Source organism: Belonocnema kinseyi, chromosome 7, assembly GCF_010883055.1.
Source record: "Belonocnema kinseyi isolate 2016_QV_RU_SX_M_011 chromosome 7, B_treatae_v1, whole genome shotgun sequence".
Taxonomy (NCBI): Eukaryota; Metazoa; Arthropoda; class Insecta; order Hymenoptera; family Cynipidae; genus Belonocnema; species Belonocnema kinseyi.
The window spans coordinates 36191446-36211124 of record NC_046663.1 but is presented as its reverse complement, the minus strand read 5'-3'; the positions used below and the strand labels follow the sequence as shown (position 1 = coordinate 36211124).

The 19679-nt window shown below is 24.8% G+C and overlaps 2 protein-coding genes across 4 annotated transcripts in view; both read right to left on the bottom strand.

Annotated features, from left to right (window-relative positions):
• LOC117175978 (Y-box factor homolog) overlaps positions 1–1252 on the bottom strand; it is a 56865-nt gene extending 55613 nt beyond the window's left edge. For all 3 annotated transcript variants that reach the window (XM_033365872.1, XM_033365873.1, XM_033365874.1), the window contains exon 1: positions 1114–1252. In XM_033365872.1, coding sequence (XP_033221763.1) covers positions 1114–1174 — 61 coding nt within the window. In that variant the 5' untranslated portion in view covers positions 1175–1252. The remainder of the gene's footprint in view (positions 1–1113) is intronic.
• A 12523-nt stretch (positions 1253–13775) lies between these two features.
• Positions 13776–19679, bottom strand: part of LOC117176943 (ATPase family AAA domain-containing protein 3A homolog) — a 13199-nt gene continuing 7295 nt past the window's right edge. Inside the window, exons 3-4 of the mRNA XM_033367347.1 lie at positions 16555–17578; positions 13776–14719 (exon numbers count right to left, since the gene is read on the bottom strand). Of these exons, the coding sequence (XP_033223238.1) occupies positions 14573–14719; positions 16555–17578 (1171 nt within the window). The 3' untranslated portion in view covers positions 13776–14572. The remainder of the gene's footprint in view (positions 14720–16554; positions 17579–19679) is intronic.

Below are 19679 nucleotides of genomic sequence, written 5' to 3'. Positions count from 1 at the left end.
ATAAAGCCTAAATAAGATAATTTTCTGTACATTAAAAAATATAATTTTCTACTTTAAAAAATCTAAAATCGAAGATATCACTCAAAATTGACAAAAAATTCCTGGATTATGCAAAATTGTAAATTAGGTCAAAATATTTATCGAGAAAAACAAAATGTTTTAACTTTTTACATTTATGAAAGAAAATATTTCCTTTGCCAAGAAAAAAAGCTGAGGATTTTATCTTTAAATTATTTTAATTGACAATTACAATTGTAAACACAAAACTGTCAGAAATTTATAAAATCTTGAACAGATTTCTATATTTGACCCCCGATTCACAAATGTTTATAATATATTTAAATTGAAAACAATTGCTAATCAGGTCGCAAGTCACAAATCCCAAATAGATACCGCTTTCCTGTTTTGAAAATCAGGCAGAATGACAACATCAAATATGATTAAATCACGGCAATACATATATTTTTTAAACCCGCGTTTAGTCCTTTTTAGATACAAAATTTCCCTCCAGGCCTTCATAATCTTGAACTCCCAAAACGCTAGATTACATAATGCACAACCTCCCAGAAAACAAGATTGCTCGTTTATCCCATCGTAAAAATAATAATGCACTCCCACGAGTAACAGAAATCCCCCGCCTTTTGCTATGATTGCATAATTAATTTCCAGAAAGTTCGTTACTCCAAATCTGATGGCACGGCGAATTCCAAACTCGCTTGGACCGGTGATTTTGAGGTTATGAATATCCTCGAGGTCTCTCAACGCATCGGAAGGCGTCGTCTCTTCTATAATTCCTCAAAATCGATCTTTGAACATCAAACACGCTGAATGTATCCTAACACGCGATCTCCCGAGCCCGATTTGACTCCAAAAAAATGTGTTTTTTTATTTAAAATGCGAGGCGCTTCTGTTCCGAAATTGAAAAGAGTAAAAAAAATGTTATTTTGAAGAAGGGCGATTTTGGAATTTCGAATTCCGGCACGCCGGCCACATGGTCTCGGAGCGGACGCGGGCGCCATTATGATCGGCCTCGAGGGCGACGTCGGTGGCGGTATCAGGACGAGGTTTGAAACCTAACGGGGTCGGATAAAATGAAAAATTGTATTCACTTACCGATGACAGTTTTTTTCTGCACAGCCGCAGGTTGTTCGGGCTGCTTTTCCGGGTCAGCCATGGTGATGATGTTAAGGTGCCGAACCTAGATGTTCCCGTCCTTCTGGTTACGCTGTTGGTTTCCTTCTAATGTTCCCAAAATGGCGGCGGCGCCAAGCGACGGGCAACGCTCGCTCATTGGTCCAAAAGTAGGAGTCTAGCAGCCGCTAGGTACCGCTAGCTGCTCTATTCAAAGTTCCGCGAAAATTCAAATTGGTTAAAAGAAAACGCGTTTTTTGTTCAAATTATTCTATATTTGTTTTAGTTTATTTATAAAGCGAGGTATAAGTCGCGGTTAATCAGTTTGGAAATAAATAAATTCGAATAATTTTTTAATTTAATTGCGTAGCTTTTAATTTTACAATTATTTATAATATTATAGTTTACTGAAAAATGTTTTAAAGTAAAAGCAAAGATATTTGGTCAAAGTTCACAAAAATTTTGTGCTTTAAATGCTTGGTTGAAAATTGAAATACTTTGTTCAAAATTAATCTTTCGTTAATTTGTTTTCAAATCTTTTTTTTTTGGCTGAAAAATTAATTTTTTAGCTGAAAATTTAACTAGTACATTTTTGGATGAAAATTCATATTTTTATGATGAATTGCGTGTATTTAGTTCAAAATTCGTACATTTTATGGAGAATTAAACCTTTCAGTGGAAAATTAATCTTGGTGGTTGAACCATTCTCATTTTTGGTTAAAAATGATTTTCTTTGGCTAAAAATGTAAGTATTTTGGTAAATATTTATTTTTTAATGTTTTAGAAAAATCGTTAAAAAATCATCATTTTTTGTAGAAAATTAATCTTAATCATCATTCTATTTTTGGTTGAAAATTTATCATCTTTAGAAAAACTGAACTATTTGGTTCGAAATTCATTTATTTTATTTATAAATCGTCTGTTTTGCTTGATAATTATTTTTTCTGGTTGAAAATTTATTCTTTTTTGGTTGAATATTTAACAATTTTGTTGAAAATCCATTTTTTCTAATTACTTTTTTCGAACTGAAAATATGAACATTCTATTTTTAGTTTAAAAATTGTAGTTAGAGAAACTGAAATATTTGGTTAAAAACTCACATATACTTTATTTTAAATTTTTGTTTTATGGTAGATAATTAAACTATTTAAATTAAACTAAAATAATTAAACTAGAAAATTCTTTCTCTTGGCAGTAAATTAATTTGTTTAAACTTAAAATTAACCTACTCCACTAATAATTAAAAACCTACCTATTTTAGTTGAAAATAATTAATTATTTTAAATATTTTTTTCATTTATTTTGAAATAATAATTAAGTAATGAACTAATTTACTCTTGGTTAAAATTTAACTTATTAAAGTTGAAAATTCACCAATTTGGATGAAAATTAATTTATTTAGTTGAAAATTCCTCTTTTCAATAAAAAATCAATTTTCTTGTTTAAAACTTCATCTTTTTGGTTGAAAATTTAACTATTTTGTTAAAAATTTGTTCTTATGGCAAAAAATTATCTTCTTCAGAAGAAAATTTAACTATTTTGTTGAAAATTCTTTTTCTTGACAGAAAATTAATTTTTAGTTAAACTTAAAATTAACGTACTCCACTTTGGGTTGCAAATGTACCCATTTTGGATGAAAATTTAAATGTTTGGATGCAAATTCAATTATCGTTAATGAATAATAATTATTGCAATATTTATAACAAACAACAATTATCACAAGCATAATTATTCCGTTGAAAATTCGTTGTTTTTTGTAGAAAATTAATCTTTTCGGTTGAAAATTAATTTTTTGTGTATAAAAATCAACTGTCTGGTTAAAAATCATCTACTTTTTTGAAAATGCAACACTTACTTTTGAACAGATCGAATTTCTGCTGAACTTTCTTCTGAGTAGTAATATCTTTGGATTTAGTAGTTTTTTAGTAAAAAAATTTTCTTACGTAATATCTTCCAAGACGTTAGCACTTTAGAAAAAGAGAATAATTTAGACCTTGAGAATATTTAAAATAAATTTAAAGGAACTGTAGACTTTTGAAAAAATCAAGTTTTTAATAATAATTTAAAAATGTTTAAAAGTTTCAAAAAGATGCAAAAATAATCAAAAATTTGAAGGTTCCAAACAATTAAAAATAATATGTGGATTTTTGAAGGTTTCGAAATAAAATTTTGAAATATTTAAAGGGTTTGAAAAGTCTTAAGTTGTATAAATGTTTTTAAAGAAAATATTTTTTAAGTTAAAATTTGACTATTCAATTTTTGTTTGAAAATTGATCTTTTAAAAAATGTTTTAAAGTTTTGAAAAAACTTCAAAAACAATTTAAAATATGAAGGTTTCAAGACTTAGACATTTTTTTAAGATCACCCGGGAAATTTTTAATGATTGTTTATTTGAAAACATTTTCAGAAAATATTTTAAAAGATTTTAAAACAGTTCAAAAGAATTCCAAAAATTGTCCAAAAAATAATTTGGAAGATTTTAAACAATTTTCATTTTTTTAATTTTGAAAGATTATAGTTTTTGTAATGATTTCATTCAGTCTTAAAGATATTTAGGAATTTTAAAAGTTTTTAAAAGATGCAACGATAATTTTATTTTTTTAAATATTTCAAAAACTTAAAAACAAAATGTATATTTTTTAAGATTTTGAAGCTATTTCGAATGTTTCAAGATAATAAAAAAAATTCTTAAGATTTCGGTGAAAATGGATGATGATTATCAGATTCAAAAGAAGATTTTAAAAGATTTTAAAACATTTGATGCGAATTCTAAAATTGTCAAAAAGAAATCTGGAAATCAGTTAATAATATATTTAGGAATTTAAAATTTTTGAAGAAATTATTACAAATAACTTAAAATTCTGGAAGATCAAAAAAATATATGAAATTTCACTTTGTACTAAACATGATTTTTCATTTCAAATTATAATTTCGTTGAAATATTTTGCGTTTCAAGAGTGAAAAATCCTTTTTTGTTTTGGAAAATTAAACTATTTTGTCGATAAAAATAGATGTTTCTGGTTCGAAAATTCATCTCTGTTGGAAAAATTTCTTTTATTTGGTTACTAGTCAATTTCTTGGTTTGACAACATAAATATTTCTTTGAAAATTCATATTTTTTGGTACAAAATTAATTTTTAATTTAAGTTGAAAAAATGCAAATAGCAATTTTGTAATTAAAAGATTTTTTAAATTTAAACAAAATACACATTTTTTAATATTTCCAAATAGAATTTTGAAACTGTTTATGGAGTTTGAAAGGTTTATAAAAAATATTTAAAAATATTTTCAAACATTTTACAGCATTTCGAAAATTGTCAAAAAGTAATCTTGAAATCAGTCAGTTTATAAAATATTTCCGAATTTTATAGATTTTAAGGAAATTAAAAATATTTCGTCTCAAACATGAGTTTTTCTCTCAAATTATAATTTAGTTGAAATTATTTTTCCTCTCGGGGTCGAAAAATCTGTTTTGTTTTGGAAAATTCATCTCTTTTGGTAAAAATTCGTTTATTTAATTTAAAATTCGCCTTTTTTGTTTGAAAATTTCCTTCAGTTGGTTGAAAATTGAACTACTTTGTTAAAAATTCTTTTTTTTTTTAAGTTAAAATTTTACTATTTTATTTGTGGTCAAAATGTATCTTTTTCATAAGAAAATTAAACTATTTCTTTTAAAATTCATGTCTTCTTTTTGGGTAGAAAATTTGTCTCCTTGGTTAAAGATTAATTGATCTTAAACATAAAATCTCACTGTTCCAATTTTGGTTGCAAATTTGCTTAATTTGAAAGATTTAAAAAAAAATTGTAGGAAAAATTCGAATCCTATTAAAAATAATATATAGACTTTCGAAGATTCTGAAATAAAATTTAAAATGATTCTTTATTGAGAAAAATTAAAAAATTTATTTGAAAATTCTTTTTTCTTCTGGTAGCCAATTTTTTTCAAGTTAGAATTTCACTATTCTATTTTTGGTTGAAAATTAATCTTTTCCAGAAGAAAGTTCAACTATTTCTTTCAAAATTAAAGTATTTTATTTAAATTCTTCTTTGGTATTTTTTTTTTTGCTTAAAAACGAATTTTTCTTAAACTAACAAATTTAACTATTCAAATTGTGGTTGAAGATGTTCTTATTTAAATGAAGAATTCAACTATTTGGATGCAAAATTCATTTATTATGTTAAAAATTCGTTTTTTTGTTGTTGTAAAATTCTTCTTGATTGAATTAATTTCAGCTTCTTTTATTTTCAAAGATTTTTCAAACATTTTGGGAAAAATTCGAATCATTTTAAAAATGTAAAAAAGTTTTCGAAACATTTCAGAAACAATTTAAAGTTTTAAGGTTCCAGAAACTTGAAAATAATATGTAGAGTTTTCAAGATTTCGAAATAAAATATTGAAGCTTTTATAGGAGTTTGAAAAATTTCATGTTATAGAGTTTTTTTTAATTACTAGGAGAATTTAAAATGATTTTTTATTCAAAAAAATTAATTTTCGGAAAATATTTGAAAATATTTTAAAGCACGTCAAATGATTTTCAAAATTAAAAAAAAAATTTGGAAGATTTAAAGCCATTTTTTTTAATTTTTGAAAGAAATTGAGGTATTTTATAAGTTTCGAAAAGATGCAAAAGTATTTTGAAATCTGAAGGTTCCAACTAATGAAAAATAATATGTAGATTTTTGAAAATTTCAAAATAAAGTTTTGAAGCTTTTTAAGGAATTTGAAAAGTTTCAAGGTATACACATTTTTTTTAAGATTTCTAGGGAAATACAAAGTAATTGTTTACTTAGAAAAATTAATTTTCAGAAAATATTTTGAAATATTTTAAAACAATATAAAAGATTTCCAAAAAACTTCGAAAAAAATGGGATGATGTTAGGCCATTTTTTTAAATCTTTGATATAAAATAGAAAATATAAAAAATGAATATAAAATGTTTTTAGTATTACTAGAACAATATAAAATGATTTTTTATTTAGATAAATTAATTTTCAGAAAATATTTTTAAATGTTTTAAAACATTGCACAATTTTTTTTTATCTGTAAAATTTTAAGCCAATTTCTTTTTAATTTTTGAAAAAATAGGAATTTTCCGAAAGGTGCAAAAATAATTTGAAATTTTATGGTTCAAAAAATTAAAAATAATAACTTGGTTTTGTAAGATTTCAAAATAAAATGTTGAAGCTTTTTAAGGAGTTTGAAACGTTTCAAGATTTAGATATTTTGTTAAGATTTATAGTAAAATTTAAAGTGATTTTTTGAAAAATTAATTTTCAGAAAACATTGGAACGTACTTTTAGACATTTCAAAAAAATTTCAAAATTGAAAAAAATTCTGGAATATTTTAATCCATTTTTCTAAACAGAAATTTAGGAATTTTAGAAGTTTCGAAAAGATGCAAAAATAATTTAAAATCTAAAGTTTCAAAAAAATTAAAAATAATGAGTAGATTTTTGAAGATTTTCAAGTAATAGACCATTTTTTAAGATTACTAGGATAATTTAAAATTATTTTTTATTTAGATAAATTTATTTTCGGAAATTATTTTAAAACATTTAAAAAATTTTTAAAAATCGGGCAGATTTTAAGCCATTTATTAAATTTTTTAAAGAAATTGTTAAAGTTTCGATTTTTTCAGAAATCGAAATAAAATTTTGAAGCTGTTTACAAAGTTTGAAAGGCTTCAAAAGAGAATTTAAATAGATGTTTAAACGATTTCAAAATCTCTAAAATTGTCAAAAAGTAATCTGGAAATCAGACATTGCAAATATTTTGTGTTAAACATGATTTTTTCTTTCAAATTATAATTCAGTTGAAATCTTTGTCATTTCAAGAGTGAAAAATCTTTTTTGTTTTGGAAAATTAAACTAGTTTGTCGATAATATTAGGTGTTTCTGGTTCGAAAATTCATTTCTTTTGGTAGAAATGTCTTTTATTTGGCTAATAGTTCATTTCTTTGTTTGATAACATAAATATTTCTTTGAAAATTTATATTTTTGGTACAAAATTGATTTTTTTTGTAGAACATTGATTTATCAGGTTAAAAATTAACTCCTTTTTAAACTCATATTTTCGGGTTAGAAAATTTTAATATTTTTCCAGAAAATTCATTTTTTTTTGTAGAAGAAAGTAATCTTTTTTAATTAAAAAAATTCGTATCTTTTGGAAGCGCTATCAGGGTGGCCGTTTTAATCGACGAGATAAATTCTCGGTCATTTCCCGGTTCGCAAAAATTTATCACGACCAATGAAATTTAAAAAATGGAACACTAAAGCTAAAAAAATTTCCACTTGAGGTAATAAAAACCGAGCTTTAAATGAAAGCACTCAAAGTGGAACTATTAAATTTTGAACTTTTATAATTAAAATTTAAAAGTTTTTAATTAAAAAATATTGTATTGAAAGGCTCAGAATTCACGCGTATAAAATTGAAGGTATTAACATTTTTCAATACAAAGAAATATAAATCCACATCATCACTTTCAATGCTCTAAATTAAAAAATCAATAAATGAACTTCCAAATTTTCAAAATTATATAATTTTAAGGAATTTTAAGCTAGAAACATAAAATATTCAAAAATTAAAAAAATTTTAACTAAACACTTCCTAAATTAGAAATTCAATTATTTTCTTTTTAAAAATAATTTAAACATCCTTGGGAAGCTTCAAAATTTTATTTAAGAATCTTGAGAAATCTAGAAGTTGTTTTAAATTCAAAATTATGCTGGAAATTTTTTCAGAACTTCTAAATATCTGTCAAAATTAATTGAATTTTTTCTATAATTTTCAGAAAATCCTGCAAATTTTAGAAAATTTCTTTACAATTTGGATGTATAAATAACAATTGAACATTTATTATTTGTAGACGAAATTTGCGTAATTTTAAGAGATATGTAGAAGTTTTGAAAAGATTCAAAGTTAATGTAAAACTTGAAATGATAGCCTAATATAAAACAAAATGTAGATCTTCGCAGATTTAAAAAAAATTAGATTCTTTCAAGAATTGTGAGAGGATTCAAAAGAATAAAAATATTTGCTTAAGATTCCTAGGAGAATAAAAAATAACTTTTCATTTTGAAAAATTATTTTAAGAGAATATTTAAAAAGTTTTTCAAAGATTTAAACAAAATTTTCAAAAAAGATTCTAGAAGATTTTAAGAAAACTTTCTAAAATTTGCATGATAATTTTTTATCTTTTTAAAACTCTTAAATATCTTTAAAAATTACTCAAATTTTTTCTACGAATGTTCATTTATGAATTATAAAGGCTCTTAGAAATTTTAACGATTCCAGGTTTTCTATGTCAAAAAATTCAGTTAAAGATTCTTTACTTTTAAATATTTGGTGTCAATTTACTTGTCTTAAATAAAAATTCAAATATTGCTAAATATTCAACAATTAATCTTTCTTTAATAAAAAAAATTCAAATTGAATGGGTTCAAAATTGAATATTTTAGACTGAAACAATATTTTAAATTTGAAAAAATTCTTTAGTTTACAATATATTATTATGAAGTTATTTTTACGTTCAAAATAGTTTATAAACTTTCAACCACACGTTCACATTTGTTTAATGACTAAGACTTTCAAATTAAAACCGTTCAAGTTTTAACGTTGAAATCTGAAAATTCTTAAATTTTGACATGATTTAAAATCTTTTTGTCAAATTGTTTTCGTTCACTTTTTATTAATTAAAGTACAGATAGAAAAAAAAATTGTTTATTAAATAAAAATGTTTTTATCCAAAATTTTCAACATCAAATTCTTTAAGAAAGCATTCAAAATTTTTAAAAATTAAAAATGTAAGCTTATAAATAAAAATATTAAATGGAAAATTTGTAAAGTAAAAAAATTTTGAATGACGCATTGTAAATTAAATAATAGCATAATTGAAAAAAATAACAATTCTACTAATTATTTAAAAACAGTTAAAATCGAACGTGGACAGATTTTTCTTTAGCATTAACTTTTAAAGATTAATTTTTGTACCCAAAAGGATTAATTCTAAACAAAATACATACATTTTTTACCAAACAGTTGAATTTTAGAACATACAGATTAATTGAACAAATTATAATAATATTTATATGCTTAATATAATCATATATATAATAATAATAATACTTTTATACAAATAGTTCAATTTTCAACCGAGAAGATCTTGTCGAAAATTTGTATTTTCGGATCACAAATTCGTCTTTCTTGGTTTAAAATTAGTAATTTTGTTCAGAATTAATTTGTCCGTGTTTAAAACGCACAATGTTTTTTTTTTAATTTATATTTTTGGGTTGAAAATTCGTCTAAATTTTTTGTTGAAATTCATCTTTTTTGGTTGAAAATTCATCTTTTCGGCTTATAAGTCACAATGTATATTTTTTTAATCTAATTTTTAAGGCTTAAAACTCAGCACTTGTTTAAAATATGTATTTTTGGGTTGAAAATTCGTCTTTCTTTGTTGAAAATTGATCTTTTCGGGTTTAAAAATCAAAATTTTCTTTTAAAAAATCTATTTTTTACCTTGAAAACTCAACACTTTTGTTGAATTCATATTTTTTGTTTGAAAATGCAATTATTTTGTGGAAAATTCATCTGCCTTGGTTTAACATAAACATTTTTGGTTAGAATTCATATTTTCGAATTTGAAAGCAACATATTTTCTAGAAAAATCGACTTTCTACTTAGAAAGCTCAAAATATTTTTTGAAAATTTGTATTTTTGGGTTGAAAATTAATCTTTTTTGGTTTAAGATGAAAACTTTTCTTGAAATTCATATTTTCGGTTTTAATATCAAATATTTTCAAAAAAATCTACTTGTTCGCTTGACAACTCCACTCCTTTATGGAAGATTCAACTATTTTGTTAAAAATTGCGATTTTTATTGAAAAATCATCTTTTTAGTTTGAGAAGTAAGACATGTTCTAAAAAATCGACATTTTAGTTTGAAAACTATACAGTTTTGTTTAAAATTTATATTATTGGTTAAAGATGATTTTTTTTCGTTTGAAAATTCCACTATTTTGTTGAAAATTCATCTTTTTGGGTTTAAAAGTAAAATATATTTTTTTTAATATACTTTTTAGCTTTAAAACTCAACACTTTTGTTTAAAATTTGTATTTGTGGGTTGACAATTCATCTTTCTTGTTTGAAAAGTAATCCTTTCGATTTAAAAGTAAGATATTTTCTACAAAATCGATTTATTAGATTTAAAATTCAACACTTTTGTTGATAATTTTAGTTTTTGGGCTGTAAATTCATCTTTTCGGGTTTAAAAGTAAAATATTTTATAAAAAAGTGACGTTTTACTTTGACAACTCAAAAGACGAGTATTTGTTGTAAATTTGTATTTTGGGCTTGATAATTAATCTTTTCGGTTTAAAAGAAAAATATTTTCTATAGAATGAGAACTTTTCTGATATGGATTTCTTGTCTTCAGGGTAAATCCAGGTCGCGGACTCATATATACTATTTCGAAAAAAATGACACGAAAAAAATAAATATAAAAGTAACTTAAAAGAATAATTCAAAACAAAAGATTAATTTTCTCCCAAACACGATTAATTCTATACAAAATTTTCAAACAAAAAGATTAATTTTTGACCAGAAGACCAAATTTCAACAAATTATACAATTTTATACAAATAATTCAATTTTCAACTAAGAAGATTAATTGTTTATCCAAAAGATACATTTTCAAGTAAATAGTTTTAAACCAGGGATGCTAGTTGAATTTTTAACTAAAAAATATCAATTTTAAACCAAAAATGAAGTAGTTAAATTTGCATTAAGGAGAATTCATTTTAAATAAAGAAAACATATTTTCTGCAGTTTAATTTCGTACCAAACTGTTGAATTTTTTAGCGGAAGTACGATTTTTGTACAAAACAGTTAAATTTTTAGCGCGAGAATGTAAATTTAAAAAAAAGATGTTGATTTAAAAAAAAACCAAATAGTTGAATTATCAACTAAACAAAAATATATTTTTTGAACTCAAAATGGAGTTGTGAAACATTAATTTAAAAAAATTAATCTTCAGTTTAAAAAATTAATCTGCAGTCAAAATAAACTCATTTCAACTAGTCAAATTCAACCAAAAAAGACGAATTTTAAACCAAATAGTTGAATTTCTAATTAAAAAACAGCTATTTTTTGAATCCAAAATGGAATCATCAAATACTCACTTTAGAAAAATAATTTGTGATTCAATAATCTTATCTTTAACAACAAAAAATTTATTTTTTATCCCAAAAAGGAACCGTCAAATGTTCAATTTCAAAAATTAATTTTCAACCAAGAAATACGAATTTTTAACCAAATAGTTGAACTTAAAAAAAAAATAATAATTTTCAACTCAACTTTTTTTATTAATTCACAGAGTTGAAAATTAGGTTTTTTCTGCTCTTGAAAATCTAACTATTTGGTTAAAAATTCGTATTTTTGATTATTAAATAAAAATATGACTTTTGAACCAAAAATGGAATCGTCGAATTTCCAGTTTAAAAATTAATTTTCAAAAAAAAACTGATATTCAACTAATTGAATACAACCAAAAAAGACTAATTTTAAACCAAATAGTTAAATATTTAACTAAAAAAGCTTGTTTTTTAACTCAAAATAGAATCCTCAAATACTTAGTTTAGAAAAACTAATATGTAGTTCCATAAACTAATTTAAAAAAAAACGATATTCATAAAAACGGAAACTTTTTAACCCAATAGTTTTATTTGCAATAAAAAAATATTTTTTGAACCCAAAATGGAATCGTCAAATGCATAGGTTCAAAAATTATTATTTCAACCAAAAATGATGAATTTTAACCAAATAGTTGAATTATCAACTGAAAAAGATATTTTTTAAGCCCAAAATGAAATAATCAAATATTAATTTTAAAAAATGATTCTTCAGTTAAAAAAATGTACATAAAAAAAAACAATTTTCTACTAGCAGAATGCAGCCAAAAAAGACAATTTTGAAAAAAAATAGTTGAATGTTCAACTAAAAATGATAACTTTCTAAACCCAATATTGATCAAATATTTTAATTTTCAAATAAAAAAAGAAAAATTTTGAATACAAAATGGAATCGTCAAATATTTAGTTTACAAAATTAATTTTGAACAAAAAAAAAACTTTTTTTATCCAAAAAGGGATTATCAAATACACAATTTTTTTAATTAATTTGTAGTTCAATTAAATAGTTTACAAAAAAACCGATATTTCAATTTAAAAACGGCAAATTTTTGATAAAATAGTTTAATTTTGAATGAAACAAAAAATTTGAACCCAAAATGGAATCGTCAAAATTTTTTAACAAAAATATGTACTTTTTGAACCCAAAATAGAATCCTCAACTATTTACTTTAAAAAAATATTTTGAACCAAAAAAAGACAAATTTTCAACTAAATATTTGAATTTTTAACTAAAGAAATAATGTTTGAACACAAAATAGAATCGTGAAAGATTTAGTTTAAAAATTAATTTTAAAAAAATTTCAACCAAAAAAACGAATTACTAACCAATTAGTTAAATTCTCAACCAAAATATTTAATTTTAATCCAAGTAATTGATTTTTTAAGTTTTAACCAAAAAATACTTTATTTTGAAACAAAAAAACAGTTGAACTCAACCAAAAAGACGAATTTACAATAAAATAGTTTAGTAGTCAAAAAAATAGATGAATTTTCAACCATGCAAGAAAATTACTTTTTTGCCAAAAAATATACCTTTTTAATGAAAAATTCAACCCAAGGATGATTTTTTAACCAAAAAGAATAATTTCCTGAAAAGAGCACAGTTCAATTTTCAACCAGAAATGGTTCTTGAACTAAAAAATTTTTTTCTCAAAGTAGTTTAACTTTGAACCAAAAAACATGAATGCTTAACAAAAAAAGTTATAGTCGACATTTCAACTAAAGAAGATTTTAATTTTTAATAAAAAAAGTTAATTCCATCCATAAAAGGGAAATTTGTAAATAAATAAATTTATCGCCTAAAAGAAAATTAATTTTTAAACAAAAATGGAAGTTAAATTTTCAGAAAAAAAATGTATTTTCAAACAAAACCCAATTTTAAGAAAAATGCTTCAAGTTCCAACAAAAAATAATTATTTAAGAACATTGTAGGTAAGGTGGCGATATTCCTTTTTTTTCTCTATTTAAAAATCTTTTGAACTATCTTGAATTATTTCTGAAACTTTGAAAAATCTTTCACAATATAGTATTCAAAATTTGTTTGAAATCTTTCAAAATAAAAAATTAATTACAATTTCCCAAGAATCTTAAAAAAAAAGTTTTACTTTTCTTTAAACCTTTACAAATTCTTAAAAATCTTCAAATATCTTTTTTTTTAATCTTCAAAAACTTACATGATGTTTTATATTTTTTGAAATATTTTCTAATTTTCAATTATTTTAAAATCTTCTTCAATACTTTTTAACCTTCTAAACATCTTTTGAAGTGAATTCAATTTTTCTTAACATATTTAAAAAATTCTCTTAAAATCTTCTGGATGTTTTATCCGAAAATTTTTTTAATGTTTCGAAATGTTTTGAATAATAAAATTAATTTTTCAAAATGAAAAAATCCTTTTTAATATTCCCAAAAATCTTAGAAAAAATTTGTTAATCTCAATCATAAAAACAGGCAGTTGCGAAATAAATTTCTCTTTATTGATTATAATTTACATATTAAAAAAAAATTTTCGTCTCCAAGACGAACAAATCTTCTATATAAGAATTTTTATTTTCTATTTCAATAATTTGTCTATTAACTAATACTCCCAAACTTCCAGCAAAGTTTTTATGCAAACGAAATGAAGACAAACGTCAACAGTATGATTCGTTAAACGAAGTAACAAATTTATAGAAGTATTAAGAATGCACAAAAACTTAATTTTTTCGTCTTTCTTTTCTCAAGTTTCGTCAATGTACGTCTTAAAATTTAAAAAAATACATTTTTTCAAAAATTCGACAGAAAAGAAAGAGAATAAACTCGTTAATATATCCCTGAGAGCCAACTCTCTTAATATTTACAAAAATCGGTCGAACAATGTGATGGATCTCGTGCAAAAAAAAAATAGCGGCGAAAAATTAGGCACAATCCTTTGACACATTATTCCACTATTTTACGTTTTTCCGTGATGCTTCACATTTTTCTGAAAGGAGGAAACATTCAATTCTCTAAAACGAACCTAGTAGTATTTTTCTTTAACTAAATGCACATTGGATTTGACGATTGGAAATTTGAAACGACACGTTCAAGTTTTGCACATTTCCAATGAGATTGAACCTAAGCAATCTTTAAATTTACAGTTTTTGACGCTCATACGTCTAAGCTGAAGAGGTGAATAAAAATCTTGACTTTGATAAGTGATATTTTTTTTCAGTTCAGCGATTGGTCCAATTTCGCCGTATTTTTCGAGTTACCGCCTACATGATGAATAATTCAAGCTGGAGCTATTTGATCCGAAGGTCCTGGCGATGGTTCTATCGCCTTTATATCCTTTTTCGAAAGTTTCGAATCGGAAGTTTCTGTTTCACCTGCGTATATCGATTTCGATTCTTGTCTTTCTTGTTCGCTTTGCCATTGTACCTGAAAATCGAAAATTTATTGTTAAAAATTAGAAAAAGTTTTAAAAAATAAGAATAAAATAAATAATCATAAAAGGGTGGCCGTTTTCAAGGTGGCGATTTAAAATTCCCGGTCAAATTTTTTCAATTATCCCGGACAACTAAAAGTAACATATTCATATTTGTCGCGAAACACATTTATTTTAATTCATGACGTTCATTCTAAACATCATTTAACACAAAAGAGCAAAACATTGAAAAATTAATTAATTTTAAAACAATTACTTACATTTTATACTGAAAAATATCAGTTTTTTAGAAAAAAAAAAAATAAAATAGTTAAACTTCCAAATGAAAAAATTAATTTTCATTTAAAAAATACGGATTTTAAACGAAATAGCTTCAATTTTCAAGGAAAGTGATGAATTTCGAAATAAAAGTATGAATCTTCAACTGGAATACTTAAATTTTGAACAAAAAAGATGAATTTTCGATTGAAATGATGAATTTATAAATAAGAAGATTAATTGTTTTACAATTAATCTTTTCATTTGAAAATTAATCTTATTTATAAATTTATCATTTCTACTAAAAAATATCAATTAAAAAAAATAATATAGTTAAGTTTGCAAATGAAAAAATTAATTTTCATTGAAAAAAAAACGGATTTTAAACAAAACTAGAAGCTCTTACGCGCGCGACTCGCTGATTTACTTGTAATTATTCTATTTAGAAATTAAGTTGAAGAAAATAAAACGATAATCATTTTTACTTTATTAACTTCTATTTATACACGATTTCGCATGAGTACCATATACGACGAAAGACCGGGTTGTGTACTCGAATTCTGAAAACCCGACTAAACTCGGGAGATGGTTTTCTGCAGTTTTCCTCTCATCTGACCAAACGTTAAGGCAAATGCGAGTACTTCGAGCAAACTCGTATGTAGCTGCATTGTAACTACACCTTAGTAAAAAAAATTGACCCTATGCGTTGAAAAATAGCAAAACTCTAAAATTTTATTGAAATTTCTTTCAATAATTAATAATTAATAATACTGGTAAATTTAACAAATAACTTAGAAAAGAGTCATCACAAAGGCAATCTTAGTTAACTTCGTAAACAAATTTGAATAATACCCCAACTCTCAATATGTTTCTAAAAATTGTTGGAATGATTAATAATTATTCTAAATTTACAAAGTAACGTGGAAAACGATCATCGAAAGAAATTCTTAGTTCATTCCGTAAAAAAATTATGCCTCTTACTTGAAAAATAGCCAAGCTATAAATATGTTGACAAACACTTTTTAAGTAATGAATAGTTGTAGAATATTTTAAAAACTGTTAAAATTGAACTTGGGCAGATTTTTCTTCTGAAAATTCTTAAATTCATGATTTCCCGGTTCAGCGGCCACTTTGTTTTTAATTTAAAAATCTTTGATTTTAAAAACTTTTGACTTTTAATTTTTTAAGTCTTTAAAACTGCATTTTAAAATTTTTTGAATTCAAACATATGTTTTTAAAAATTAGAAATTTAAAATGAAAAATGTTAAAAGTAAAATATTTTCGAACTAAGCATTCTAAACTGAATGATTTAAAAAATCACAATTTGAAAAATTAGTTTGAAAACGGTTGAAATCAAAGTTTTAAAATAATTTATTTATTTATATTGTGATTTTTCAAAGTGCTTAACTCAAATAGGGTACCCATAGGGACCAAATCATGAAAATAGAATACTTTAGGGACCTTAACTGAATACAGGTTTCTAAACAAAGAAGATAGGGACCGGTCCTGAATGGAACTGAAAAAAAATCCAAAGTTTTTGAATAAAAAAAAAAAAAAAAAAAGAACTCACCTTCTGTTTGTGTTGTTTAACCGCCTCATTGGTCCTGTCAATGATCATCTGATCAGTCAGCACTCCATCCTCCGAAGCATAGGCAGCCGCTTGCCAAGAAACTCCTAATTTCGCAATTTCCCTCCCCGACATTCCCTCCGTAATTTGCGCAACTTTGCTGCAAAGCGCGCCGTAATCAAACTGCGCGACCTTCAGCCGCTTCTTGCCTTCAGTCGCCGGTTGCAGGACAAACTTGTCAAAATACAAGCGCACCAACCGCTCGCGCTCTTCTCGACCCGGCAGAGAAAATTCCACCATCTCGTCCAATCGGTCATTCACCGCCCAATCGAATTGCTCGGGTGTGTTCGATGCCAAAACCAACATGAACTTGTTGCTCTGCTCGCCAGTTCTGTAGAGAAATGCGTTCAACATCGCTCTCAGATCCTCGGAAATGTGCTCGCTCGATCTCTTCCGCAAAAAGGCGTCCGCCTCGTCGATGAAGAGTAGAAGACCCTTTCTCGAGGTTGAGGCCCAGTCGAAAACTTTGTGAATCGCAGTGACACCGTCTCGTCCGAGAGGCGCCAAATCACCGCCAGTCAGGATGGCGTAGTCCATTCCCGAATGCTGGGCGAGCTTTTTCGCAAACATAGTCTTACCAGTTCCGGGCGGTCCATGCATTAAAATATTTCTATACATTCCTCGATTTTGTTTCGTATTTTTCGTGGCGATCGCGACATCTCGAAGTCGCTCCTCGAGTTTTGGTGCTAGCACAACTCCAGACAGGGCGTCGCTCTTTTGATCTTTCAGTTTCTTTACCGCTTCTATTGGATGTCGAACTACATCCAAGGCGGAAAATCGAGACGTTTCACGAACGAGGGATGGTTTTCCGAGACGGGACTCGATATATCGAGCTGCCACTCCGGTAGAACCTTTGGCAGAGTAAACTCCGAGAGCTACGAGAGATAAGCCTCCGGCAGCTGCGAGGATTTTGTCCCAATCTCGCAAAAGAGCTGTGACTCCAGTTCCAACGACTGAACCTGCAGTCCTGAAATAAATACATTTCAAATTACAGATTGCAGAGTACAAAATGCCTTTTAATGCGGGGAATACATTCCTTTTTTTTTTTTTGATAAAAATTTATTGGGGTACCATATTCCCATTTAGGCCACCTCTTTTTTAAAACTGAATAGTTTCTCTTAATTTTTATTATTGGGAATGGTTAACAAGCCAATCTTTTGTACACCTTCACCCCCTACTCTTTACCCAAAGTGACAAGAGATTATAAAAATAAAAATTGACAATCCTAATCAGTTGTTAATTATTGATAAAAATCAATATAAAATCAAGCCTAAAGTTCTAAAGTTTTACCCATTGTATTACATAAAGTTAGATAGTTGATCTCACAATTAATACCATCGAGCTCATTTTCACTTTCAAGAAAAGAATTTAATTTTCTACTTAAAAAGATCAATTTTGAACAGCAAGTGTAATAGTTGATGTTTTCACCAAAAAATATTTTTTAATTTAAATCAAACAAGTTAAATTTAAGTAATAATGCTGAATTTTCAATAACATACTTTGATCCACAATTAAAATAGATATGTTTTCAATCCAAACAACAGTTGCATTTTTAACAATGAAAAATAATTTTTTATCAAAAAGACAAATTTTTTATAGAACACATGAATATTTAACTAAAAAAGGCCAATTTTCAACACAATCAAAAAAAAAATTATTATACTCTCGAGGTATTTATTCTCGCCTATCAGGGTATTTAAATTTTTAATTATTGGCTATAATTATTTTATTCAAATTTACTGAAGATATACATTATTTTTAAACAATTTCTCCAAATTTAAATTTATTTAATTTGTAGAAATTTCAGTAGTTTTGAAAAGAGTCGAAAATAATTGAAATCTTCAGAAGATTCCGAAAAGTTTAAAACAAAATTTACATTTTTGAAAATTTCGAACAAAAAATGAGAAGAATTTTTAAAAGTTTCAAGAGATCAATAAAATTATCTGAAGATTCATAGTTAACTTTCAAAGGATTTCTTTTTTTTTATGAAAAAAGGATTGTAAAAGAAAATTTAATCAGAATTACAAAATATTCTATTAAAATTACGAAAGGTTCCAAGAGAATGAAAAAATTTTTCTTGCCATTTCCAGAAAAATATTTATTGATTTTTTATTTTGAAAAATGAACTTTAGGATAATGTTCTAAAAGATTTCAAAGTATTTTCAAAATGGAAAGTTTAAAAAATGAAAAAAATTTAGAACGTTTAAATATCTTAAAAAGATTCCAAAAAATGATTAATTTGAAAATTATAGAAATTTTAAGAGAAATGTAGATTTTTTTAAATTTTGTAAAAAAGAGACGCGTTATATTAATTTGGAAGGATTTTTAGAGAATCAAACAAAATTCTCTACATTGATGGGAAAATTTAAAGTTATTTTCTGGAAAATTATTGGACAATTTTTTTTTATTTTTGCAGAATTTTTTAAAAATATTTTAATACTGATTATAACTAGTTTTAGCAAAGACCTCAAGGTGAACTTTATCAAATAAATATTTGACCATTGTCATTGTTTATTTAACAATATTTTTTAGGGTTTAATGTTTTTTCTCTCACTTTAGGTAAAAGTTGCAACTAATATTTAATCCTAATGCTGTAGGGTTTCTTTTATACCTTAAAATTTTCTCTGTAAATCTCATTACTACATTTTTATTAAATAACACGTTTAGTTAAGGATTATAAAATCGTTATTTTTGTAAAAAACAGGTTTTTATCAATAAAATTTTTAAAATAAAAACGTAGTAATGGAATTTGCAAAGAATCTTTTAAGGAATAAAATAAGCGTCATTTACAATTAAATCAAAAATTAAACATCAAACTCTAAATAGTTATTGTCAAAAAATAAAGAAAACCCGAAACATTTTTTTTTTAAATTAAGTAAAATAAATAAAAATAAGTTAAATAAATAAAAATTAAACTTTATAAAAAATTCAATCTCATTATAAGATTTCAAGAATGAATAATAATTCTAAATAAATAAATTAAAACAAATAAATAAAAATAAGTTAAAGAAATAAAAATTGAACTTTCTGAAATTCATTGATATACTCAATAATTAAATAATTTATTA